Source organism: Cinclus cinclus, chromosome 25, assembly GCF_963662255.1.
Source record: "Cinclus cinclus chromosome 25, bCinCin1.1, whole genome shotgun sequence".
In the NCBI taxonomy this organism is placed as follows: domain Eukaryota; kingdom Metazoa; phylum Chordata; class Aves; order Passeriformes; family Cinclidae; genus Cinclus; species Cinclus cinclus.
This window is the reverse complement of record NC_085070.1, coordinates 5876140-5903407: the sequence shown is the minus strand read 5'-3', so window position 1 is coordinate 5903407 and position 27268 is coordinate 5876140. Positions and strand designations below refer to the sequence as shown.

General features: G+C 50.9%; 1 protein-coding gene across 2 annotated transcripts; it reads right to left on the bottom strand.

Moving 5' to 3' along the window:
• Window positions 1-659: 659 nt before the first annotated feature.
• DIXDC1 (DIX domain containing 1) lies at window positions 660-25405 on the bottom strand. 2 transcript variants are annotated; one of them, XM_062508685.1, is made up of 20 exons: window positions 25346-25405; window positions 16235-16364; window positions 15444-15569; window positions 14375-14606; window positions 12907-13014; window positions 8049-8161; window positions 7565-7713; window positions 6552-6641; window positions 6401-6454; window positions 5929-5979; window positions 4882-4986; window positions 4414-4467; window positions 3800-3892; window positions 3651-3722; window positions 3054-3140; window positions 2752-2913; window positions 2578-2644; window positions 1866-1974; window positions 1571-1679; window positions 660-740 (listed from the first exon to the last, which is right to left on the bottom strand). In XM_062508685.1, the coding sequence occupies exons 1-20, from the start codon at window positions 25403-25405 to the stop codon at window positions 660-662; spliced, it is 2052 nt and encodes a 683-aa protein (XP_062364669.1). The 2 variants fall into 2 exon arrangements, with proteins under 2 accessions (XP_062364669.1, XP_062364670.1); XM_062508686.1 differs by lacking the exons at window positions 12907-13014; window positions 14375-14606; window positions 15444-15569; window positions 16235-16364; window positions 25346-25405 and adding an exon at window positions 10176-10198.
• Window positions 25406-27268: the final 1863 nt, after the last annotated feature.

Below are 27268 nucleotides of genomic sequence, written 5' to 3'. Positions count from 1 at the left end.
CACATCTGTAGAGCAAACCCAGAGGGTCTCGGAAATGGGAACAGCTTTGGAGAGCAAGTGGGGAAAGCAGGGCTGGGAAATGGGAGCCTGAGTTTGGGAGAAAGGGAGATTGGCCAGGTTGGTGAGCTATGCTTCAGACCATGCATCAACCCTCCAGAGGACTCTTCCCTTCCAGGACAGGTCCTGTCAGTCAGCAATGTCCACAGTCACTGTGTTCCTGCAGGACAGCAGCTGGTCCAACCTTCAGCTCTCGCAATCCAACAACTTCTCTGTGAAAGCAAAGCTTCACATTTTCACCGTCAGTGCAGTTTTCTGTGACACCAGCACAGGAGATGCCCAGCTGAGCCTGCAGCACACAGTGCAGGGATGGAGGAGAAGGGGGCAAAGCATCCTTAAGGCCTCCAGGGTTTTGCTGGCAGGGCCAAGCTGGGCTACTTGTCCCACAGAGCTGTCCCTGCAGCCTCAGGACAGCAGCTGCCCTCGGGCACGGACACTCAGGTGCCAGCTGTCCATGCACACAGCCTGCACCACCCGTGGCTTGCACAGAGGCTCTTTTTTGGCAGCTTGAATTGGTCTCCCAGCACCTTGGGCTCCTTGGTCACTCTCTGAGCTCTGCAGACAGTCTCAGGTTTCCATAGAAACAGGGCTTGAAAGCTCCATTAATTCTCCCCGTGGTCTTCTTCCACCCAGGCCACGATTTTCCCCTCCCATCCAGGAATGATATCATCATCATGGAATACCTGCCAAAAATAAAGAAATAAAGAAATAAAATATAGGATTTCGGTCATGTCTGGAGTCTGGACACATGGTTCTGCAGTGTGAATGGCATCAGGGGCATGAAGTCAAATCTTAGGTCAGATTTCCCAAAATAATCCAGGGAACACATGAGCATGATGGCTGAGGTATGAGTCACATTTTCACAATTTAGCTAAATAACAGACCAGGCTTCTTTAACCAATGAATACCAGGATTATTATTGGTGGTTTTTCTGTTTTTTTACATTAAAGGTAAACTAAAGACAAGAACCACACCTTTTCTGAGTCAGACCACAACCTCCAGTTGCTGCTGCTGCCTGTCCCCAGAGAGGGTCACTCTTTGCCCCTGCCCTAATCGATTTGTGAAGCAAGAGCTGTCCCTGTAATGAATCCAATCCACACCCACAGCCTGAGCAGGAGCTGCAGCTCACAAAGGGAACGATGCCACACACACAGTTCTCTCTGAAAAACCTACAGAAGAAAGTAGGAGACTGTATTTTTAATACAGGCTCTCCCGTTGCAACAGGTTTCATAAAACCTGCAGCCTGGATTTTTGCTGCGTCCCCTGAGCTGTGTCACAGGCTGGCTTTGCCCAAGGGGCTCTGCACTCCCAGGCAGTCACAGCCACATCCATGGAACTCCTTTTGCTGAGGATGAAAATATTTTAGCACAAGAGGAGTTTAACCCACAACTGGGAAAACAAGACAGTTTTGTTTGGGGGAAACATCCACTGTTTCACTAGTCTGAAAGTGAGGTGACCGTGGTCCCCAGGGCTGTGTGGTGACACTGATCCCAGAGCCCCGTCCCACATTTACCTCCTCCTTCACTGTGCCAAACTCTGGATCCAGGGCTTTGAAGTGGTACCGATGGGTTCCTTCCCGATCGATGGCTGCCTTGAAATCCTTCAGAGTCACTTCCCCTAACCTGCAAGGGAAACAAATACAAAACCAAAATACAGAAACAAAGCACAAGAGCTACTGCAGATAATTTTCCCAGCCAACAGCATGAAATCCAGTTAAGGCCCAGCAAACCTGTGCTGGCTGGGAGCATTCCCAGAAAATCAGCGTGCTGGTTTTGGGGGCACAGGAGGGTCGGGAAGGCCCAGCTCACCTCTTTGGTATGCTGACCATGAAGGGCGTGAGGGAGCGGTCGGTGAAGTACAACACTTTGGTGCAGGCACTGGTGCTCATCACAGGCGTGCTCTGAGAGTGAGGCAGCTCTGCAAGGCAGCAACTCGCTGATTATCACCCCTTAGCACCATTATCCCCCCCCAGCTTCCCATTCCAGCTGGCCACTATGGATGGTGGTGCGTGGATTTTAGTTTGCCCATTTGTGTTTCTCTCCCCAGCTCCTGCCTTGTTTTCTGCTTCCCTCCCCTAAGAACTGAAACAGAGGGACTGAACCCGGCAGTTTAAAAGCTCCTTGTATGGAGAAAATACTCTGGACACATGGAAATGTGGTGTTAAAAAAGGCTGCGTGGCTCTGTGGGTGTGAAAGGCATTAAACACTGAGCAGGGAACACTTCTCTGTCCCCACTAGATGGTGCACAGCAGCAGGAAAGCTGGGATGACATCCCTTTTCCCAGTGATTGCCATGGTTATTTGTGCTGCAGCACTGCCCAAGAGACCCAGACTCGCACTGTGATGGTGCTCTACAAAAAAACAGCCATAAATGTGTGTCCCTGCCCTTTGCAGAGAACTCTGATCTCGGGAAGATCCTGTTCAGGTAAAGCTGGAGGGGGCAGATTCCCAAGGGGATTCTATACCTGGGAACCCGAGCAGCGAATTTGGCAGTGGAAAGGCAGGACCTGCAAGGCACTTACTGGATTTGGGAGGCCAGGAGTCCCTGCACTCATTAGTTGCTCTGCTCGCTGGTGATTTCCCCCGGACCTGGAGTGCAAAGCCAAAAAACAGCAAGGACAAAGTGTCACATCCCTGTCAGAGCCCTGTGGCTGGTGAGTGGGGGGCAGGAGCTGAGTGCTGTGGGGAGCCTTTACCCTCCTGTCCTGCCTCTTGTGCGTCTCCACGCGGTGCAGGCGCTCCATGAGGCTGGAGATGCCCTGCTCCAGGCTGTCGATGGTGTGGTGCTGCGGGTCGTGCCCACTGAAGCTGTTCCTGAGGCTGCGGAGGGCGTCCCGGACCAGCTGCAAGTCATTGGTCTGCCCAAAACATCACAGCTCAGGCCAACCCAGGCTGCTGCCTCCCCATCTTCCACCCCCCAGCAAGGGGAAGCCTCTCTTAACAAAATAAAAGAGTTGCAGGAAGTCTGGATGGGAATGCACCCCTCGGGTGCACTTACCCCTCGGTGGGCTGTGGGGGCAGCTCCTTTTCCTGCTGGCTGGAGAAAGCCATTGCTCTGGGCACTGTGACTGCTGTAAGCCATCACCTGGGCAGAGGAAAATGTGACTGTCAGGACCTCCCCAAAAATCCCTATTTATGGACTTCAAAATGAGAGGGAATGAGAGTTTTCCACATCAGTGATAAAACTCCCATCTTCTCCCAGATAAAGACACTCCCTAAAGTGTGCAAGGAGCTCCTGGTCACAGCACAGACCTAATTCCTCGCGTAAAGGTGGAAAGACTCAATACCAGGTCAGCAGGAAAAGGAAGAGGTAAATTGAGATCTGGCTTAACCATTGCCAGGGTCAGAGGTGAAGCTGGAAGTTGAGAAAGCCTCTGGCTTCCCTCACTGTTTCATCCCTGAGGACTGTGAGCCAAGAGGCTGAGCCAGAGTGCTCAGTGCTGAGATCTTTGGGGGCTTTGCCTGCCTTGACAGGGCTCTGACAGTGAGAAGGCAGAGTCAGAGCTGTCTGGGGTGAAGGGGAGTGTTTCTGGAGACAGGTGCCTACAGAGTGCTGGGCAAAGAGCACCCCACCTGTGGAGCAAGGCTCCCCTACCTCCTCAGCTTCTCTCTTCATGCAGTGAGCCAGCAGGGCTTCCTTGTGCTCCAGCTCCCGCTCCAAATCCACCTGTGGAGGGGCAGCAGAGGAGTCACCACCACCTGGGCCAGCCAGACCATCTCCCAGGACAGCCCAGCTCTCCCTACCTGCTGGTAGCTGGCCTCGGAAAGCTGCCTGAGCATCTCATCCAGCTTGGCCTGGTGCTGCTGCAGGTGCCGATCCTTCTGACACAGCTCCTTCTGCAACACAGGCATCCAGGGCATCAGCAGGGCAGGGAGGGAGGCTCGGTCATCTTCCCATGCCAGGGAAGATGGTGTCATCTGCCAGGACCAGGGGACTTGCACGGGGTGTGCTTTGCCAGATGTTAGAGCTGAGTGTCAGAGCTTTTTTGTTTGTTTGTTTGTTTGACAAGATCAATTGGGTTTTTATTGCCCTAAGTCCCCTTGGCCAAAGATCTGATGCTGAGGTCACAAAACTGTCCCAGAGAACACAGATTCCCAAAGGATCAGAGCACAAACAGGCCACCCAAGCTCATCTGCACAACTGTTGGGCACTCAGCAGACACCACCAAAAGCCACAACAATAAAAATCTGCAAGAAGCTGTGGGGGGAATGCAAAGAAGTTCTGATCCCTCCACCTCTCTACAAACACCCCTGGCTCCTGCAGCTCCTTCTCGGGGCTGTCCAAGTGCTAGGGAAAGAGCAATCCCATTCCCAGAGCTGAAGAACAACCCAAACCCCCATGGGAGAGGTTTCATTACTTTGTACTCTGCCAGGAGCTGGTTTCTCTCTTCAACCTTCCTCTGGAGGTCAACCTGCAGGAATAACAGCCAGGTGTGAGGCAGGTATTCCCAGAGAGTGAAAACCTCTGCCCCTTGTGCTAAAGGGTGACCAGAAACCTGCAGAATCAAGGGAGCTGCTGTTTAAGGTGGCAACCTTTGGACAGAGCAGGTTCCACCTGCTAAGCCAGGGAGCGAGGAGGGACAAATACAACAGCACTGGAAACATCAGGGAAAGCCCCCCGTGTCCCAGCTGAAGGTCCTGGAGGACAGGAAGCGGCAGTGAAGTCAAGAATCTCCAGCTTCACAGCTGGCCAGCAGGCTGTGAGCAGCCTCTGCTGTGCAGAGACCTTTGGCTGCTTGTTCACTATCCCACGACCCCAAAATCTCTGCTGCAGCCACCAACCCCCTGCCAAAACAACCACAGCAGCAGCAGCAGCAGCGACTCACGTTCTGGTTGTGCAGCTCCTCCTTGTCCATGTTGGCTCTCAGCAGCTCCTGCTTGAGCTGCAGCACTGCAGCGTCCTGCTGGATCAGCCTCTGCTGCAGAGCGTCCTGGGGAGAGGAGATCTCTGCAGGTGGGGCAGGGGGGACAGGGACCCTTCCCTGGGCTCAGTGGCCACAACACCCTGTGGCCACTCAGGGCTGAGGTGCTGCCAGGGGCCCCAGAGGGCTCTCAGCCCTCCTGCCTCTCCCTTACCCAAAAGTGATTTCCCTGCCATCATTTTGGCCGCCAGCACAGAGAGATTTCTCTGTTTCAGCCTCAGTTTTCTGCTCCTGAAGCGGGGAACATTGGCTCTGATGGATGCACTCAGTGCCCTGCAGCTCCTGCTCCAGCCACGCATCCAGAGGGCACGGAGAGGCCAAGATCAGCTCAGGACACAAGGAGCTTTAAGCCCTGAGTGTGACCCAGTTGTGCAGTGAAATCCTCTCTGGAGGGGCCGAAGTCAGCACTAATTCTGCGCCTTTCACTCACCCAGAGCTCAACCTTGGACAGCTACTGCTGTTTGCTCCCTTCTGACAGGCAGCTCTAAAAATACCTCTGTCAGGAGGAGATCAGCAGTGTTCACCATGCCAGAGGCACAAACTGAGCCATTTTTGGGCAGGACAGGGACACCCCAGGCTCTTTCCCTGTGCTGGCAGGAATGAGTTCACTGGGCCAATGCTGCTGGGTGTGTGCTCCAAGAGAGAGGAGGGAATAAAAGAGCCAGGAGAACCAAGCAATTTATGCCTCTTTTTTGTTTAGGAGAAACAGGGGGAAAAGAAAAAGAAAAATGGGAATGTTTGACCACAATCTTACAGACAGAACAGAAAAGAGAAAATCCAGCTCCTTGTACCTACCTAAAAATTCAGCAATAAACCACAGGATCTCCCACCTCCAAGTCCCCAGTACTCCTCCTTCCACAATCTGAGATTCCTCAAAGCTGTGTGGTTGCTGCTGGCCCTACTCTCCTAAAGAACTGCTGTTTATTTTTGATGAAATGCCCATTTCCTCACCTTTATTCCCTGGAGGTTCCGAGCTTCTTGTTTGTATTTCAGCAGCTCCTTCTGCAAATGCAAACCAATTTGATTAAACAGCACCTTGTCACCCCTTCAGAACCAACCAGAGCTGGTGTTTTCTGCTGCAGGAGGAGGCACATCCCACCTTTTCCCACAGATCCAAGAGCCAGTCAGGCCCTGAGAAATTTTAATGAGTTACAAACATGACAAAGAGCTGAGGAGGTCTCTTAAGATCTGTTATTTAAGTCCTGAGGAAAAAAATGATTGCCCAGTCCCCCAAGTCTGTCCTTCAGGCCAACACCAAACACTTCTGCCAGCATCAGAACTGGTCCCAAACCTCCAGAGTTGGAGCCCTAACAGAATATTCCCCATTTCATCCATCATGCTCCACACCCTGCCTCATCCCCACTCCATTTTCCCCAAAAAAATCAAGCAGAGAAATCTGCAAAACCTCTCTTCCCCCTCTAACCTTCAGATCTTGATTTTCTTCCACGCTCTGGTCCAGACGGCTTCGGATGATGATCTGAGTGCAAAATATCAGCGTGGTTATTGTGCAGCAGGGGCAGGGCAGGGCAATAGGCAGCTGCAGCAGGGAAATTTGGGTCCAGGGATGTTCTCACCAGCTGCTCCTCGGGGCAGGCTCCACGCTCAGAAAGTTCGAAGGACCCTTCCTGCTCATCCTCAGGTAAAGACCCATTGAGCAACAAAGCCTGGGGAGATAAAGGGGGGTGGAAAAAATCTTATTTTCAGAGATTTCAAAGGGAAATAGGTGAGCTGCAGCTCTGGCCAGCAGTCACTCCTATGAACAGTCCCTAACCAGCTTTATTTCCTATTTCTGCTGATTTATTCCCCTCAAAAATGAATTTGGTTTTTGTTTTTGTTTTTCTTTCAGGAATGAACAAGATTGACAAAGCTCTCCCAGGGGTCTGTCAGCCCTTGCTTTTCCCCACAGAAGGAACCAAACAAGGACAACTCAGATTTACAGGGAGTGAAGTCTTAGCTTTAGCACCTTATAGAGTGTTTGTGCATCAGATCCCCAATATTTCAACCAAACTCTCACGAACTGGAGCCTCTCAGTTATTGAGTAAGAGGAGGAAAATCAATGAACCAAATCCAATTTCCTGTCTGGCCACATCAGCTGCCTCTCCCTACTCCCAGGGGATGAGGGGGCAGCAGTGCCAGTCCCTCCTGTCCCTGCTCCCAGTGGGCACAAAATGCAGCTGGATTTTACCAGTGAGCCAAGGAATTTTAAATTTTTTTTGGTGACCCTTTTGTGTCCTGCCCATTGTCCCCGGGGAAAGTGCCTGCCCAGCTGCCTGTGCTGCTCACACAATCTCTGCTTTGTTTACTGCCACATAAATATTTACAATTCAAAGGCACTGTGGTTCCCAGCACAAACAGAAAGGGATGTTCCTGAGAGAATTCAGCGCCTTCACCATATGGATCAAGGGGCTCTGCTCCCCAGGCAGAGCCAAACCCACCTCGGCCCGAGGGGCAGGGAGGGGAGGGTCCCACAAATGAAGAATCGTGGGGAGAATGTGCCAAATGGGAAGGTTCAGCCGAGCTCGTGGAATGACTGATGCAAGGCAGGGTGACCCGGGGAGGGAAGGCTCCCTGAGAAGAGAAATCTCACCTGCAAACCCGAGATCATCCTTTTCGCCTCCTCCATTTCCTTTTCCAGGTGATCCTGCTGTTCCAAGAGCTGCTCCTCCCATGAGTTCTCCAAGTAGGACCCAGAGCTCCCTGCCTGCCACTCAGGCTGGAAGTGAGACTCGACCTCTTCTGCAAGAGAGAGGAGCTGGATGTGCCCAGGAGACCTGCACCACTCACCTGAGCCAAGGTGTGACAGCTCGTCTGACCCCAAGGATTTAAACCTCATTCCTGGGGCAAACTGAGCTTTCCTGAACACACTTTATCCCAGATAACTTTGCACACGATTCAGGGAGGTCTCCAAGCACAGCACTGGGGAACTGTGTGTGACAGAGGGGAAAAGCACCTGTGTGCTTTGCAGAGCACCCCTCGGTGCCCCAAGGACAACCTGGAGGCAGCATTAAACAATTCCAATCCCTGGGCAGCTTTTCAGCTTTTACCACACAAAAAAAGTCCCAATGTTTTACCTGTTTTAGTCTCTGTCTCTTCAGTTTGGAGGATCACAAGTCTCTCCTTCTCCTCCGAGGGGGCTACAGTGGATTCACTCTTTGCACTGTGGACTGGGCTGGGTGAGGTCAGGCTGCAGAGCAAGGCAGGAACAGCTCTTTTAGATGAAGATAATTTTCAACAATATTTGTCCATATTCACTTTCTTCTCAGAATTATCTGCATCCCAGAGAAACCTTCAACAGCCCAACCTGGACATGTAATTTTTTTAATTCAAGATCTCACACAGGGGTAGGACCACACTCAGGAATAAGTTACTGCTGGAACAAAAAGCCAGCCTGCCTTCATCTCTTGCTCCAGAGCTTTCAGACGAATCATTTCAACTTTAAATCCCAATATATTTGAGAGTCAGATTCCACTCACTCGTTCTTTGATTAAAACTTCTTGGAAGTGCTCACATATTTTCACAGCAGCCATCTCAGCTGACTGAGAGGTTCAAGCAATCTTTTTCTCAGAAATTCTTCCTGAGTGCATCTCCCAGACAACATCAAAAGGTGGCTGAAGCTCACTGACCCATTCAATGTACCCCGAAAGTCGCAGGAATTAATCCTTGCTACTGTGAGCAGGAGTTAATTTTTCATTTTCCCCCAACACAGAAACAAAGGGCAGGGAACAAAAAGAAAAACAGTGTGAAAATAATACAATAGGTTTAGAAAAATCAGAGGCTTCAACAGCTCCCTCCCTGCATCTTCCCAGCACTGCTGCTCTGTCTCCCACAGCTCCCACAGAATGGGAAAAGCCCTGCAATAGAGATGGAAATGACTTGCTGCTCCTGCCTGCCCCACTCCCACGGCCAGGATGAGCCTGCCCTCATTCAAATTACAGACCTGAGTCCAGTTTTTTTGTGGTCCAGACTTCCCCCGTGTTAAAGTGAAAGAATAATCATTGTCCAGTAGAAATCTCCACCAGGGACAGTACCTGTCCTTTCAGGTGTGTGCATGATGCTTAAAGGGCTCCTGGCCACCTGGCTTTGCTCCAGGATTTACCTCCAGGAATTCCAAATCCATCACAGCAGTCCCTCAGTAGACATATTTTTAAAATCAACCCCTGCTCCTGCTCATTGCTGAATGGGGGTATGGCATAAAATTATGTTGATGTTTTTCATTTTTTGTTTGTTTGGGGTTTTTTTTAATGCTGTTTATCATTTTATTTGGCTGTTCTGCTGGGATTGCATTATGCAACAAGGGCCAGAAGAAAGGATGAAACTTTCAGACAACCCGGATGCCAGCAGGAAGCCCAGCTGGTGTGACATGGCCAGCAGCTCCAGGAGGGATTGCATTTCCTTCTAGGAACAGATCTCAGAATTCCCTCCCTCCTATTCCCAGCTGATTCTCTGAACCTGCCCTCACCCCGAGGCACCGCTGGCTCTCACCCGTGCAAAAGCTGTCCCAGAAAAACACCACCAGCCACAGATGGGAGAGAAGGTGGTGAAACAGGGGAGCCAAAAAGGATGAGCAGGATGAAAAACAAGGACACGAGCCCGGAAATAACATTCCAAATCCGCTTCTCCCAGCACTGGATCCACAGCCCAAAGCCAGTAAAAGGGACCACATTGGGGATCGGTCCCCAGAACACAGACACCTTTACATTCCCTTAGGCGATCCCAGACCCTTCCCAGGCAGTTTTCCTGGTTCAAAATGCCTCTGGGTTCACCCAGCATCCGTAGCCACCTCCCGAACATTGCAAACAGCGGCAGAGCCAGAGGCAGCTGAAGCAGCAGCACAGGTCAGGCTGCTTTCCGCATCACCCAGTTAATGCTGCACACACTTGCCCAGGTTGTGCATCAGTCCAAGGCACCAGAGTGTGAAATACCCGCTGATGCAACGCCTTCAAAAGCGCAGAGCAGTTTTCTATTACAGCATGCAGAAACGAGGGCTGGGAAATGAAAGCTTTCCAAGAGAGATTTATAATTCAAACTGCTCCACTTTATTCCTTTCACCACTTGGTTCCTTAACCCACATCCCGCCTCCCCCGAGCCCCAGATCCACCAGCGCAGCCCAGGCTTCAGGGCAGCGAACCCCAGAAGGCAGAACTGCCATAAACACCCCATCCCTGCTGCTCCCCAGGACAAGGCACACAGTCGCTCACCATTTGACCTGCTTCCCTCCCATGATCCCCCTTGAAGCTCTGGCCTCACACACTCCGCAGGATCCCGGTCATGCCTCCTTCCCTGCACAAGCGCAGGGCTCAGCGCTGGTGGCCAAAACTCCTGCAGGAACCTCTGCGAGCCAGAGTGCCGAGAAGATTCCCGGCAGAAACGACACCGCACACACAAAATAACCAACTCAGGCTCTCCCGAGAGCCAAATCCGCAGCTCCCACAAACGGGTTGGATTCCGGAGCCGGGGAATTCTGCAGCCTGCCTTTGGCTCCCGCAGCTTTTCCTCGCAGGTTATTTGTCTCCTGCCGCTGCATTTTGCTCAGCTGCACAGCCGGTTGTTTTCATCACAAGGCTCCGGGCTTGCCGGGGGTGCTTCTCATCCCATCCCATCCCTCCCAGGGAAGGGAAGGGAAGGGAAGGGAAGGGAAGGGAAGGGAAGGGAAGGGAAGGGAAGGGAAGGGAAGGGAAGGGAAGGGAAGGGAAGGGAAGGGAAGGGAAGGGAAGGGAAGGGAAGGGAAGGGAAGGGAAGGGAAGGGAAGGGAAGGGAAGGGAAGGGAAGGGAAGGGAAGGGAAGGGAAGGGAAGGGAAGGGAAGGGAAGGGAAGGGAAGGGAAGGGAAGGAGCTGCTGCCGGCGCGGGGTCCCTGCGCTTGGGGGAATGCGGGCTCTTCCCAGGCTCCTTTCCCCGGCTTCCAGAGGGATGCGGGATTTTCCCAGGCTCCTTTCCCCGGCTTCCAGAGGGATGCGGGATTTTCCCAGGCTCCTTTCCCCGGCTTCCAGAGGGATGCGGGATTTTCCCAGGCTCCTTTCCCCGGCTTCCAGAGGGATGCGGGATTTTCCCAGGCTCTTCCCCAGCCCCAGGCACGGCTCCTTGTCCCTCCTGCTGTCACAGGGCTGTGCAGGCTCAGCCTTTCTCCGAGATGCCTGGCCCAGGGGTGGGGGAGGGAATGCTGCTGGAAGGGGAGGGGAAAGGGAAGACGGATGGGTGAGGGGCTCGGCGGCCTGGGAATCATCTGATTTTTGGCAGATTTTTCCATGAATCATTTCGGCAGCCTGCTCGGGTTGGCGCTGCCGTCCCTGGGAATTGTGCGAGCGAGGATGGGAGAGCTCTGAGCGCTGCAGGGCTGGGGATGCTGCCCTGGGACACCACAGCAGCAGGGTCGTGATGGAGGGGGGTTTGCTGCACTCAGTAACGTCCCTCACTAATTAAAAAAAACATCTCGTTTCTCCCAGCCGGTTCTCCTAAGCGAGCTGAGCGCATTTGTCCCCCCGAGGAAAGGGAAAGCATTGTGTTTTCATCGTGCAGAATTGTGTCAGCAGAGACACCCCCAGCAGATGGAGGGGCAGAATGCTCCCAGTTTTTGATTATCACTCATGGAAAAATTCTCGCTGTGCTCTGCCCTAGCAGCAGTAATATCACGATTGGATTGTGGGCAGAGAATTCATGACAAAAAAAAAATAAAATAAATAAAAATGCGGGATGCACAGAGAGATTTTTGTTTACCACCAAAAAAATACCAAAATATGAGGAACCAGCAACCAGCTGATAGGGTAGAAGAATACACCAAATATTCCCTCTCCCTTAAACTGAGGGATGAGAGCAGGGAACAGAATGTGGCACTGCTGAGCTCTCGGTTCAAGAGCCTGTGGCCTTACCCAGGCAATGCTGCTGCCAAGAGCAGGATTTTTACATCTCCCCCGGCAGGCCGGCCTCAAAAGCACACTGCTGACATCATGTGGAGGCACTGCTCCAGCCCTGGCTCACTGGGAGCCCCACACTCCTCCAAAACTCTATTTATAAACACACTCTCCATGACACGCAGCAAAACTGGGGGAGAAACACAAACTCTTGTGTTTTTCTCCTCTGTTGGGCAAAGCAACCTTAATTTTCAGGTAGGCAGAGAATTATTGGTGCTGTGGAGCATAAAAATTGGCCTGAGAAACGCTGGGGAAACGTCCTGCCTGCTGAGAGGCTGTCAGTGGCAATCTGTCCTTGGCAAATGAGCTCCTGACTCCCACACAAAGGGGAGGGAGGCACTCGGGGAGCAGCCCAGGCAGGGGAAGGACGTGGAAAATCAGAATTGGGGCTTTCAGGGGGGACGGGAGGCTCTGAAGAAGAGAGCTGCAGCTCCCCACGTGCAGCCCTGCCCTCAGATCTGCTCCAGATGAGATTAACTGGAGCACAGCCCCGTTTCCAGAGGGAGCTCCAGTGTGTTCAGTAACAGTTCCTGCTCTTCCCAGTGGCTTCTGGTTCTCTGGGGGAGCAGGGAGCGGCTTCCATTTACTACAGAGCTCTCCATGCTGGATCAGCTCCCTCACTGGAGTAACTCTTCTTCAAAAGCCCCTTTTTTGGGCTGCATTTTCTCTCCATTTCCATTTATACCCATTCATACCCATTTATACCCATTCATACCCATTTATACCCATTTATACCCATTTATACCCATTTATACCCATTTATACCCATTCATACCCATTTATACCCACTCATACCCATTTATACCCATTTATACCCATTTATACCCATTTATATCCATTTATACCCATTTATATCCATTTATACCCATGAAAACAACAGAAAACTTCTTCACGTTGATTCCTGAGGTTTCGCCCTCCAGACCAGCCCTTTTCCATCAGAACAGAGCAGATTTTTGGAGAGGGGAACAGGCACTTTAGGGAACGTCAGGCAAAGGATAACATCTTGGCAGTAAAATTCCTCACCTGGAAGGGTGGGACTCCAGTGGCACGTTCTGCTGCCCCTCATACTGCTGCACCAGGGCCCGCACACTCCAGTAGGGATTCTCAATCTCCTCATCCATGCTGCTGGTCCTGGGGGTGACAATCACAAAATGATGGAAGCCTGGCCCTGAGTGCACCCGGAATTCTTGTGCCTCCAAAAAAAAAGTGCGGGAAAGCTAAAGAAAAGCAGGTGAGGAAAAGGAGATAGCCAGAAAAAAGCCAATTTTCCTATCAGGGATCTCCATATTCTTGGTGTTAAGGGAAAACAGGCCAACAGGCCTTGGTGTTTTAAACTCATCCCTGATTTTGTGACTAGAAAACTCCAGAAGCTCTGGGAATGCAAGGAAACATCACAAGGACTGGCTTTTCTGAAGAACTCCAAGGCCTTTGCAAGGGAGACCTTTAACATTTCATTTTTCAACAAAATTGACCATTTCAGCCTCGTTTCCACACTGTTCCGTGGGTGCTCCCTGGAGCCAATATCAAATGGACAAATGACCTTCAGCTGTGTAAATGAAACCCTGCACATCCCCAGAACCTGGCCCCAGTTAAATGTCATTGCTATTATTGTTATTGTCACCCACACAGCACCTTTGGCAAGGGGCAAATGGGATTTTCAGAATTATTCCCTCTGTGTGTGTGGATTTTCAGCATCCCCAGGACTCAGCAGCCGTCAAAGCGGTGGGATGGGCAATGGAGGAGCCAGAATGGACTTGTAAAACATCCTCAGCTCTGGAATTAAAGCTCTGGGGTGAAAAGCTGACTTTTGTTTCGCTTGGCATGAGAACATTTCCAAGGAGGCAGCACCAAGGGCAGCTGGGGAGAAGGAGGCAGCACAGTTCCCTCTGCCCAGGCTGTAACTCCCTGTTCTGTTCCAGGGAGATAAAGAGAGACCCTGCTGCTATTTTGCTGTAAAACCTGGGGTGGCTGCAGAGCCAGGTCAGTGCCCCATTTGCCAGGACGCTTTTTAGATGTTTTTGCACAACAGGAGCTTCCTCCTGCCAGGAATAAAATGGACAAAGATGCAATTATTTCCATTTCCGTTTGAATCCAACCTAGCCTCACATTGTGGAAATTATTTTAGAGAAAAATGGACATGTAGTGAACAAGGCAGGAAAGGGATATCAATGCTTTTATGAGCCTGAGCTAGGCCTGTAGCTTTGCCCTTGGAAAAGAAATAAGAACAGCTGTGGCCTCACAAAAAAACAAGGGGTGAGACAAGAAGAGCTAAAGGTGAATGCCAAGGAAGTCTGAAACCAATGAAAAGTAGAAAACTCTGCATGTTTGCCTCGTGCGAGACGACTTCTACCAATGATCGCGTGCAGGAGGAGAAAAGTTATGTACTAGGGTTAGAAAAGAACAACAAAGTGACGTTGGCTTGGCTCCTACTGAACCGTGCAGTGCCCAGCTCTTGATCTTCTCGCCCCACGGCCGGGCAGGAGCCCCTCACCTCTGTCTGTGCCTGAACACGTCCCGGCCGGACTGCTGGACACCCTGCCGGACGTCGGCCAGCGCGGCCACGGCCCCTTGGGCCACGGCGGCGGCCGAGCGCGGCCGGAGGCCGCCCGGGGGTGCTGGCCAGCTCCTGCCCCCCGAGCCAGCTCTGCCAGAGCCCGGTTTGAAGTGAGCGGCCAAAGCCAGGATCAGCCTCATGGTGGATTTCAAGTTCCCGTCGACGATATCTGCGAAACGCAAAACGTTTGGGTCGTTAATGGGGTGAAGATAATTAAAGGCAGCGGGGCACGGCAAAGCGCCTGCCACCTCCGCAGCACAGGTTCAGAGCTCTGAGCAGCCCCGAGCCTCCCTGTGTGGCCATTTCCAGCAGTTAATTACTGCACACCTAATTACTGAATGTTCCTTCAGAAGCAGAGCAGTTACTGAGGACTGACCGCTGCCTTTATTAGCGGAGAATTCCCTGGTTTTAAAACACAAAAGGCACAACAGCAGTGTGTTTCTCCAGTGCTGGCATCCTGTGCCATAAACTGTTTGAGGCGCCCTGCAAATGTTCCTTAATCACATCCAGTGATATCACATGAGTCTTTTCCAGCACGCTGCTGTCATGGCAAAGATCAGCCACTCTTCCAGACCAAGATTTCCCAAAACAATTTAGTCAGAGCTGCTCAAAGTCCTGACTAAACCACGCCACAGACATGTGATTGTGCCTTGTGTCTCCTCTCTGTTTCCAGCCCATGGCTTCCAGTGAACCACAAATATTTTTTCCATGTCTCCTTTCACTCTAGCAGGTCTATGTGTCCTTTTGGTGAAAGATTCCAAGCCTGTGTTCCTTATTACACCACTACCTGATCTTCTGAGTGCTCAGTAGCAGGAAAAATGTCACTTTTTTTTCTCTGCATTGTCCATCTTTCAACCCAAACACTTCACTAAACCAGAGAGGGAAAAAAAACCCAACAATTTCCCCACAAACTGACAGATGAATTTACTCATAAATTACCCATTTGATAGAAAACAAAGCCAGAGACAGGATTCCTACAGCTAAAATCATCCCCAGGGCCGTGTACCTTTAGCTGACGTCTGGTGCATGCGGATTTTTTTGGATGCCACGAACTGTAAAACTTTCTCCACATTTTCCCTCATCTCCTGCTGGCTGCTGGGGTTGACCTCGATGCCACTCAGCTTCTCACCAGCTGAAGGAAGTGAAAAAGCTTTGTCAGAGGAGAACTGAAGCTCTGGGACTGCTCTGGTCTCATCTCTGGGGGCTACATGGGGCTTCTTGTCCTGCTTAACAAGAACCCAGCATCAGGAATCACTGGGTTTGGGGTTCTGTTGGGATGGTGTCAAGGTTTTGGGGGCTGGAGCAGGATTCTGGCAGGATTTGTGGCCCCCTGAGGGACCCACGTTGAACCTGCCTCTTCCCAAAGGGCTGAGCTCCATGGAAAGAGTGGAGAACTTGGGGAAGAACTGTAGCACAAGGGAGAATTTGGAGAACTGTCCCCCACCAGGGCAGGGGATGAGCATGAGGAGGAAGGAGCAGCAAGGACAAAGAGCTCACTGCACCCCCATTCCCTGTCCCCCTGCCCAGGGAGAAGGGATGACATCAGCAAAGGGGTCACCCTTCCCAAAAATCCCCCCTAACTCCATGGCAGCCCTGTGGAGTTCCCCGTGCCCCTGCCAGGTTTCCCCATCTGCTGGCACTGCCTCAGAACCGTAAGGGCTTTAACAGAATTGCACTGCTGAGCTGATTTCCGATTGTTTTCCTTCCCAGCCGCCCCCTCCCCTCCAGCAACATCTGCCTGACAGATGCCAGAGCCAGGGCTGAGGGGGAAAAACAGGTCCAGATGGCAGCACTGACCTACAATCTCAATGAGCAGGGCAAAGGTGACCCCATCCCGCAGGTCCTGCCTCAGGTCCTGCACTGGCCTCACTGCTGGCTTCTTCTTCAGCTGCGAATTCACCCAGGCCACGTAAGCCTGCAGCTGTTGCTGAAACAGAGAACAAAATGTTGGCATTGCAGGGGGGGTGCCAGGGATCTCGCTCTTCTCTCTGATCTTCCCAGGTCTCGGTCTTCTGCCCTCGAAAACGAGCAGCAGAGCTCTCATCCCAAAGCCTGGCTGCTCCAGGCTGGGAGCAGGGAGCAGGGAGCAGGGCAGGACTCCTGAGCTGAGCACAGAGCTTTCCATTCCATCTGCATTTGAGCCAGAGCAATGCTGGCATCTCCTGGCTCTGGGGATCACAGTTTGCTCACTCTGTGCCCCACTCTTTTCATACCAAGAAAGCACAAAACCCACAGTGCAGGAGCAGGGAACCCTGAGTTATTGCCCACTGAACAACTCCAGCACAACCAGGGCAGGTTTCCTGGAAGAGACAGGAGCCTCCCTCTGTGACACTCATGTGGAACAGTTGTACAATCCCTGCATGTCCTGGGAGCTGCCTCAGCACTTCCAGTGGCCCAGTTTCTGTTCCTGCATGCAGGAATCTGCCTCGGGCCCTGGGAGCCAGGAACAGGGACAGCCCAGCAGCTCAGGGATGCTGTGTATGGGAGAGACCAGGGAAACTCAAGGGTCCTGCTCGCTCTGACAGACCAGGGAAACTCAACCTCGGGATCCTGGGCAGTGTGAGAGACCAGGGAAACTCAACCTCGGGATCCTGGGAATTGTGAGAGACCAGGGAAACTCAACCTCGGGATCCTGGGAATTGTGAGAGACCAGGGAAACTCAACCTCGGGATCCTGGGAATTGTGAGAGACCAGGGAAACTCAACCTCGGGATCCTGGGCAGTGTGAGAGACCAGGGAAACTCAACCTCGGGATCCTGGGAATTGTGAGAGACCAGGGAAACTCAACCTCGGGATCCTGGGAATTGTGAGAGACCAGGGAAACTCAACCTCGGGATCCTGGGCAGTGTGAGAGACCAGGGAAACTCAACCTCGGGATCCTGGGCAGTGTGAGAGACCAGGGAAACTCAACCTCGGGATCCTGGGAATTGTGAGAGACCAGGGAAACTCAACCTCGGGATCCTGGGAATTGTGAGAGACCAGGGAAACTCAACCTCGGGATCCTGGGAATTGTGAGAGACCAGGGAAACTCAACCTCGGGATCCTGGGAATTGTGAGAGACCAGGGAAACTCAACCTCGGGATCCTGGGAATTGTGAGAGACCAGGGAAACTCAACCTCGGGATCCTGGGCACTCTGAGGACCCCTGTGGCACAAATGACCCCAAGGCAAAGAGCAGACCCCAGTGACTTTTCCCTTTCCATGCCCCTCTCTCTAAGCCCTGCAGGGCTGCAATCCCCCGGGGCAGGCCATGGAGGGTGGACTCACTGATCCTCTGATGGGATTAGCTCCCTTTTCACTGAGCTGCCCATTCCTGTGCCCATGCAGCAGGTTTTTAAACCCCCATTCCATATGATCTCAGGCAGAGCTGATGCTTTTACAGCCCAGCAAAGTCACAATCTGCTCACAGCCTGGCTCTTAATTGTCCTGACAGAGGAAATCCAGCTTTAATCACTCGTGGCTGGGTGTGCTGGTTCACAAAATTCCGGGACCTGTGTGGAGCAGCTCTGCTCGCTCAGCAGGGCTGGGGAGCTCCGAGGGGATGGGGCTGAGGGGCTGCCCTGGTGGGGAGAAAAGGGAGCAGATCTGACCCATCTTTGCTGGAGCAAAGCTAAAAATAAATAAATAGAACGCCCTATTATAACTAACCCCAAAGCCCCAGGCATTTTAAACATAAACTTACTCCAAAATGAAGAGTTCAAAAGGCAAAAAAAAAAAACCCTCAAATTTTTAAAATAACTACTATAAAAACAAAAAACTTCAAACAATTAAACACCTTACCTAAACTATCAAAAAACCCATCTACAATAAAATTCCTAAAAATAAAAAAAATCAACAAATACCAATTACCACTTCAATAAAACACCGCCAAAAATACAACTCAAAAAACTATAATCTCCATCCAGAAAATAATCCATAAACTAAAAACCAAAAAAATTATCAACAAAACCCACTCACCCTTCAACAACCCCATTTAACCTGTACACAAATTTAACAGGAAATAAAATTTAACTATAAACTATCATACCTTAAATAAAGTAACTGGCCTGACATGGGGAGAGGCTCTGCAGATTCTTCTGCTCAAGTGGCAGCAATTTATTTCTATTCTTATTCTTATTCTTATTCTTATTCTTATTCTTATTCTTATTCTTATTCTGGCATCCACAGAAGTCTTTATTTTCTACTTTTTCTAATCATTTTAGGAGCTGGCACTGATTCCCCAAGGACACAGCCCCTCCCAGCCTGCAGAAAATCTTGTTTTTGGAGGAGTCTCTGTGGCTCTTCCACTTCTGTCTCATTTAAAGGAAAAACCCTTTCACCAAGCAGTTTGTTTTCTGTTCCTTCCCTCAGAACATTCCTCGTGCATTCACAAAAAAAAAAAAAAAAATTGGCAAGCTTTTAGTCCCTATCTCTTAAAAGCAGCAGGAGGTTGACAGTGTTCTTATTAGTAAAAGAAAAAAAAATTTAAAAAGCCATTCCTAAATCCCAGGGCAGTCACATTTTAAACAATGAGTATTAAAAGGAGGTGGTGGAATTGGGATGTCACCAAATGGTTTCATTCTCATGGCTGCTGTGATTCTGCAGACTTACACTTCATTAAAACAGACTTGCTTGGTTTTGGGTTTTTCCCATTAAACATAAGATTTTCCTGCAGACGTTTGGACAGTTGGACTGAAGAGCATTTCCTAACTTTGTACCCAAAAACCTGGCAGACTTCAGCAAGAGCCTTGGATTGCTGCAAAACACAAAAATCCAGGGAGGGAGCTGTCACTGCTGGCAGCAGAGGGGAGCACATGACTGAACTTAGCAAGGAAATTCATCAGAAATAAAGAAAAATTTTAGTGACCTAAAAATGGCAAAGTGCTGTGAAATGCCTGAAGGGACAAAGCTGCTCAGCAGAAAAGCCAAGGGCAAGTTTTGAAGCTGGAGAGTCCAAAATGCTTCAATTCTCCATCAGCTGGGGAACAACAGGGGCGTTGTGGGCTGCACCTTGACCTTCAGCACAGCCACGAGTCCTCGGTGCTCACCTTCACTCCTCTAAATCCACAGATTTGGTTCTCTAGGAAAAGGGAAAGGTTTTTTGTTCCGCCCTCTCGGAATCCCATTTGTTTCAAACCCCAAGGCAGCGACTTCGACGCAGCCCTAAATATCATCAGAGCCACGTGGTTTGCTGCTTGGGTGGACATCATTCCTGGAAAATACTCCAGGTATCAGCTTCCAGCCCGGGGAGGACTGAGATTTGCTGGGATGTGCAGCAGCATCTCTTCCCAGCCCATCCCACCACCCCAAAACACTCCTGAGCCTGAATTTTCCCACAGAAATGCCCCAAACCCACAGGTGCCATCCCCATTTGGGGCTGCAGGCACCACAGCACCCGCTCTCACACACGTCTCATCTCCTTTTAGCCAACAAAATTTAAAAAAAAATACAAAATCTGGGAACAAACATGACACACCCCAAAGTGTTCCTGCTTCCCCTGAGTTTTGGTTTGAGCTCCTTGTCAGCCCAAACTTTGAACTTTCAGGGCTCATGCAGCTCAGCTCCTCACCTACACTCCTTCCAAACTCAGAATTTTTCAGAGAAAAACCAGCCTGGTGTGGGGGTTTACTGTACAGAACACACATTATTTGGGATTATGGCGGAGCTAAGCTTAATCCTGTTTACATTAACACAGCTTTGTGTTCCAAAAAAAGCCCCTTTTACCTGTACCTGGCCACGGGGAAGAGCAGCAGCTGAACCTGAAGGCAGCTGGAGCCAAGGCAGGGCTTTGTGGGGTGTTTTTGTCTTACTCTGCAAGATTTTGCAATGCAGGAAAAGATTCTTAAAGCAAGGTGCTAGGGACTAGAGGACATCCTAACAAAGTTCCACGGGCAAATTACTGATTGGGGCATATGGGGTTAATTTTTTAGCTCTCTGAGATTAAAATATTGCACATTTTGTTGTTGAACAAATGGACAAAATCATTACTTTGGCAAGGGGGGCCTGCCCTGCTCGCTCTCATCTTTCAGCAGACCCTTCTAGAAGCAGATCCCTTCTCCACATTTCTTTGGGGAGTTTGGATCCATCCTTCTCACTGCATTTAGAGAATCATCCTCCTGGAACGACGATTTCCCTTTTTGCACGGCTTTGATGAGTTGGAATCCGTCACTACTGTTGGATTTAGGGAATCACCCTGCTGGAATGACATTTCTGAGGCTCTCTGCACTGATTTCCCTTTGTAGCCCAGTTTGTGGCCACTGCCCAAGCCCCAGCTCTGCCGAGGTCACCAAGAGGAGCCCTGGTGCTCCCAGGGTGAAAGGAATTCACTGTTCCTCCCTCCCAGAGCCCTGAACCAAAGCTCTGCAGCAGCCTAATTGCATCAGGATGTGCTGGTGGAGGCCCTGGATGATTTCTAAGCTTTCTGACGTTACCTTAATTAGATGGGAACTGTAATTTTCCATCCAGCCTTCCTCCAGTTTGCTGATTTATTTGTTGTTGTTGTTGTTCAAGAGGGCCTTTGTAGAAGCAGAAAGCACAAACTCCCAAGCAAAGAAAACTATTCCCTCTGCTCTCAAAGACAGCAAAAGATTTTTTTTTTTCCCCTCTCAAATTTGATGCTTGAACGTGATTCAGGTTTTTCAATGTATTGAGATGTACCCAACAGTGAAAAGCACCCGGTTCTGACCACAGTGATGCCAGAATCACCAACAGCACCCACAGGGGTTCCCCTTCAAAAATCTCTTAATTTAAAGCAAGTGTTGATTTCCAGAGTGCCCAGCTCTCCAGCAGGACATGGAATTTTTGACTGCAGAGTTTTCCACCTTTTTCTCAGTCCATTCCTTAGCAATTAACAGGAAGAGCTGAAGTGTAAACAGCAAGGCCAAATTCCATCCAAACTCCCTAAATTATTTCTGCCCCTTTGATTTTTGCTTCTTGTAAAGCCAAAAACTTCCATGGCCCATTCCAGAGTGATCCAACTTCCAGTGCAGGATGAAGAAATTCCCACCTGTGCCTAAATACACCAGTATTTCACTATTTTGTGCTGTGAAAGGGCTTAACAATGCAAAGGTAAGATCCTGAACCAGCAGCACCTCTCACATGATGCTCTCCAGGTGTCTGAGGCTCTTCTCCCACACAGGCAGAGTTTCTGTGCCAGCTACAGACAAAAAAAATATATAAAAAAGCAGAAACTGGGGAAAAGCTGAGCTTTGAGTGCAAAGAGGACTTTGGAGCACATGATTCACCCTGAGCTGTGGGATGGTTCCAGTACACCCAAACAAAACCCAAGGAGTGCCCAAGCACCTGCACTGACACCTCCCTCCATGGTAAAGGGAAGAAAAGGAGCGTTGTTCCTCCTTCAGCAGGATCCCCATCCTCCTCAGGACTCCAAAACTGCAGGCAGGGACTTTGCAGAGGGGAGGGACACCCAGGGAGGATCCCTGACCCAGGATGAAGGGCTCTAAAGGCACATTTAGGACACACAATTTTGAATTCCCTCTGCCCATGACTTCCTGGGAGCGTGACATCCCCTTTACCTCTTTCTACCCATAAAGCAGCTGCAATAATCTTCTAATTCCTGGTAAAATGGTTTGAAAACCAGAATTCTGTGAGTGTTCCTGTGCAAATGCTCTGCAAAGACACCCTGCCAAGAAACAGCCTGGCTTAGCCACCAAGGCAGGGATTGAGTCCTGACTGCTCCAGCCCTAATCCCATAGAGCAGCAAATACATCCCTCCCTTGCTGAGAAGTCCCACTGCTGGCCAGGCCCCAGGGGTTGGGGGAAAATTGATAACAGAGCAAGGAATGCTCTGCTAAAGCACATCTGGGTGTAAATCCAGGTGTGGGGAGTCCCAGCTGTGTCTTCTGGCTGTGCTGGAGGCTTGGAGGGATTTCAGGGCAGCCCAGTCAGGTCAGACAAGCTGGAGAGGCTCAAAGGGTTCCTGAGAGCCAGCCACCTCCCCGTGGCTTTAACAGGGTGGGGAAGGTGTGAAACGCTGCCAGCCTCACCCCAAAACAAAGCTGGGGTGAGCAAACAGCACCTCTAGAGCTTGGTGTGTCCAGGGAGGGGTTCACTGCTCCAGGGAGCACCGGGCCGAGCAGGATGAGGGAGCCAGAAGTCAAAACAGCTCTCCATGGTGAATCCTATTAATCCTATAAATAGCCCTGGCAGCACGCAGAGGGTGAGTGCCAGCTCCTTCTGCTGAGATCACACAGCTCAGACCCTTTTGTCACAGATCAGGACCTTGCCCCGAGGGGAGCAGAGCCAGAAAATAACCCCAAATAGAAAAACAAACCAAAAAGCAGCCCAGGACATTGCCCAGGGTGAGGACTCACCCCTCACAGGCAGCGTGGCACCTCAACCCCACCAAAGGATGTGGCAAAGAGGGGTGAAGGACAGGAAATCCAGGAATTACCCACTGGGCTGAGAACCAGGGGAAATATTCCATGGAACAGGGCTGGAGCAGTTGGTGCGGAGACATCTCCCCTGGTGGGCAGGTAACCCTGCACTGCTCTTGGGTGGGAGGCTCTGCTTTCCAAACCACCTCTGCCTGCGCCCTAAAGTCTCCCTGTCCTCGCTGGAATGAGTTGTTTGTTCAACAGAACCTCAGTGGGGGTGGGATGAAAACAGTTATTTTAAATTACTCACTGCACAACAGCAGCCCCGTAATTAAGTTTGCCAGAGGAAGCGATCCTCCAGCTCGCAAAAGAGAAGGTGCGCTATTGTTAGAAGAGCAGGCTCATTCCTGACACATTTCTCTGTGCCCCATCTGTTTCCAAGCCCTGCCAGAAGTGTCAGCACAGAAACAAACTGCATTTCCCCGAGGAGGGGGGACAGGCTGAGGCCACATGGACAAAGCACAGATGAGACCCCTCTCTGCGGTTCCCTTTCGTTATAAATTCCTGCTTTTAGCAGCCACACGTCCCCAGGGCACCATCCAGCTGCGGGATTGAATTATTTATCTGCCTGGGAGCAGAAGAAGTCCCCACAAACTGCAGGGAAACACCTTCAAGGATATTAATGAGGGGTTTTAATGCCCCTGGGGGGGGGACTTTGCTGCATCTCAACATCAAAAAAAAAACCATCCTGGCTTCAGATGTCTGCAGGTGACGGCGTCCACGAGGGCTGCGAGTCTGAAAGGGGAGGGGGGAAAAGGGAAATAAAGCGGCCTGAAGTGACAATCGGGCAATTTAGGGGCGCCTTTAGCAGGATGCGATTCCTCACACGGCGCAGAAAGCGCTGGTCCTGCGTGAGCTGCGCAGAACTGGGAAGGACAAGGACGCTGCCTGCTCCAGCACTAATTAGGGGATGATTGGGCTGCTGAGGTGGCCCTCAGCCTGAAGGATGGAGAGACAGAGGGGAAAGGAGGCAAGGCAACAAAAGAAACTTCCCCGGCTGGGTTTGGTCACCACCCTGCGCTGTCAGAGGGGTCTCACATCCATTAATGAGGACGCGCTTCCACGTTAATTTTTGTATCAATAAACACCTAAACAGGCAAACAGAGACGGGCAGGGCGCAGAGCTGGAGGTGACAACAGCACGAGTGGAACGGCACGGCTCCTCTCTCGTTTCCAGTGCATTTCCCAGGGCTGTGGTGCACGTCCTTGGCAAATCACAGGTCCTGCCCTCGCTAAACCGATTTTAGTTTTACTTTTGTTGCAGTGTGTGAGCAGGCAGAGATCCCGTGAATCTGTTTTTCTGCTGGGAGAGGGAAGTTTTTTCCTCAGCTGAGCTGCCTGGGGGTAAAAACCAGGCGGGGTGAGGCACTGAACGACACCGGGGCTCGCTCCCATTATTCATCCCTTTATTAATAAATAAGTTACTATTTGTGCCTGAGGAGGATGTGCTGCCCCCGAGCACAGGAAGCATGAGCTCGACCTAAACCCAGACCTTGGCTGGCTAAAATCGAGCCTGACACTGTGAGGAGGAGGGGATGGAGCGATTCCAGCTCTGCTCAGCAGTCCAAGGAGGGACCTGGGGCCGCTCCCGGGGCTTGGGGAGGCTCGGGTTTCACCCCCAGTTCGTTTTCCCGCTGGAGAAGCCCAGCAGGGATGTGAAATGTTCATTTTCTGTGGGTAACGGGTCGTGGAGGCACAGCCCGCAAGAGCTGCACGGCTGAGGAGTCACCGAACACTGAACAGGATTCAGTTCCCCGCTTTAAGAAAGAATTAAAAAAAAAAAAACCGAAAGAAGATCCCTGCGACCAAGTGAGAAATGAAACAGCAGCCACTCTGTGGTTCCAGCAAATCCCCCGCATTTTCAGCTTACACACAGCAGATCGTGCTCCAGCATGGGCTGCCCGGGCATTACTGAGTCCATAAATATCAAAAAAACCTCATTTTTTTGTGCTCCCTAAAGAGGGAAGTCCCACCGCACTCCCCACACAGCCACAGGATTCCCATCTCCGGAGTTTCTTGGTGCACGTCCTTATTTTACGATTCATTACTCTCCTGGCAGAATAGGCAAATAAAGAACACTTTGAAAATTACATTTTCCTGGCCAAGTTGAATTTCAATCCCATGGGGATTCAATTTACAGAAAAAAAAAAAAAAAAGATGGGGGGGGGAACCCAAACCAGCTCTTTGTCAGCCTCTCCCAAGAAACGTGAATCCACAAGGCAGATTTACACCCCCAGCCACACAAACACCGCACATCCCTCGGGAGAGGAGCGGATTTTGCACAATAAACGCTGCCCCACCAGCTCCAGCAGTTTATATTATTTACCGGGACAGCAGCAAAGCGGCGAGAAAAGCACAAAACCCTCGGAGCTGCGCAAACCCCGCCTGTAGAACCGGCCACGAACTCCTCACCAAACATCAAACACCCGCTGAGGAGCCGCGCTGCTCTCCTTCCTCCTCCTCCCCACCAAGCACCGAGAAACGCAACGATTCTGCACGAAACCATCCTGCCTTCCTCCCGGGGACGTGGCTTTACCTCGGTGAAGCCCTCCTGGAGAATATCCAGCAGATTCCCCCTGGCCAGGCAGGAGAGCATCCTCCCGGGAGAGCCGCCGGAGGCGGGCGGGGGGGCTCAGGGGACGCGGGGCTGAGCTCCCGGCGCCTCGGGCCGCTTCTCCCTCCTCTTCCTCCCGAGCACAAAGGCCGGCAGCTCATGGGGAACGGCGCTCATGGTCCCATCTGTGCGGCCCGGGCAGAGTTGAGCCGGAGTCGCTCGCTTTGGGCATGCTCGGGGGAGGAGGGAGCAGCCCGGGATGAGATGTCACACGGTTGTCTCGGCAACGCCGCGGCTTTAAGAGATGCAGGCGCGGGGAAAAAACATCTGAAACCTATTTCCAGCCAGTCCACAAGCAGGAAAAAAATAATAATAATAATAAAAAAACCAAACCGCGCTTAAAAAACAACAAAAAAATAAACCTCGAAACGGGTAAATGAGATTTTTCGATTCCGCCGTGCACGGGGGGCGCTGCTTGGTGTGGGGGTAGAGAGGAGGAGGAGGAGGAGGAGGAAGGAGGTGATGCCTTGCACGGGAGCACAACACACGCAGAGAAGATCGCTCTGCAGCCACAGGAAGCTGCAAGCCAGGCCACGGCAGCCGGAAGGTTTGTAAGTGTGAACGTTGCCTTTTTCAGTGGAAAAAAAAAAGACCACAACAACTCTCCCCCCCCCCGGCCCCCCCCAAAAAAATACAAAAAAAAAAAAACCGAGAGAAAACGCTGAAACGATTAAACACAACCCCCGGCTCGTTCTCTACTTCAAGAAGTTCTCTACATCCATAAGTGCACCCAACACAGAAATAAGTATCGAGTATCTCCGGGCTGCCTCTCAAAGTTGGTGTCACCTTACAGAAAGCACCCGGGGAAAAGAAATAAAAAGGAAAATGAAACCGGGATGGATGAAAGCCCCTCCAGACAGGGGCTCTGCAGAGCAGCACGGCCAGCGCTGACCCCGGTGCCCTCAGGCTCCAAAATATCTTGCCAAGCATTGCCAAGTGTGAGACTCATTAAAACATTTTTTTTCCCCCCTGCTGCCTAAGTGTTAAAGCATCCCTAGGAAAAACCAGTGGTATAATTTCACTATTTTAATCTGTCACAGCTAAAATACAGAAAGAGAAGCAACAGGTCACCTCCCTCTGCGACCAACCCAAAAGGAGCCTTGCCTCCAGTTTTAAATTATTACTCAAATTATTCGTGTTTGCTCTCCCTGCTTTTCATAATTCCGTGGGTGTGGAGGTTTTTACGTTTTCATCGATTCTAATACCACATCTGTTAAGCAAAACAACAGATTACAGTGAGGCTTTGCACAAAGCCTTGTAAGCTGGAGCTGCTCTGGGGGCTTGGAGCCTTGATCCCGTTTACTTTTGAGCTTCCAAATGCCATTAAATAAATATTTAACCCCATTTTTTAAATGTAATTGAGCAGCTCATGCCTGTGCAATTCCAATAAAATTTTGTGGGGAAATGAAGTGGTTCCCCCATGAGACAAAATGTGACCTAATTTTGAAGGAAAAACCACCAAAAACACACTCTGAGCTTCCACTGCGGGCTTTAAAATGCTCTCCTTGGCTAACAATTTATTACATGTATTCATATTTATTACATTTTAGATATTTACCACCTGGTTTTTACATGGTAAACACACATTCATTGAAGATTTATAATGTAATAGAGGAGGGTGCTGAGATTTTTTGGGTGAACCAAGAAGAGCTGGGGCTGAAGTCTGGGGTCTGGGGGTTCCCTTTCATCCCATCTCCCTCTTGTAGAGCCCCCTCCTGCCCCAGCACCAGCACAGCAAAGGGAAAAATGTTCCAAACGTTCCAAATGTTCTCCTCTTCCCTGCCAGCTTCAGGTACAGTCCTGCTCAGAGATTTTCTCATCAAAGATTTGCTCCTGCAGGAGGTT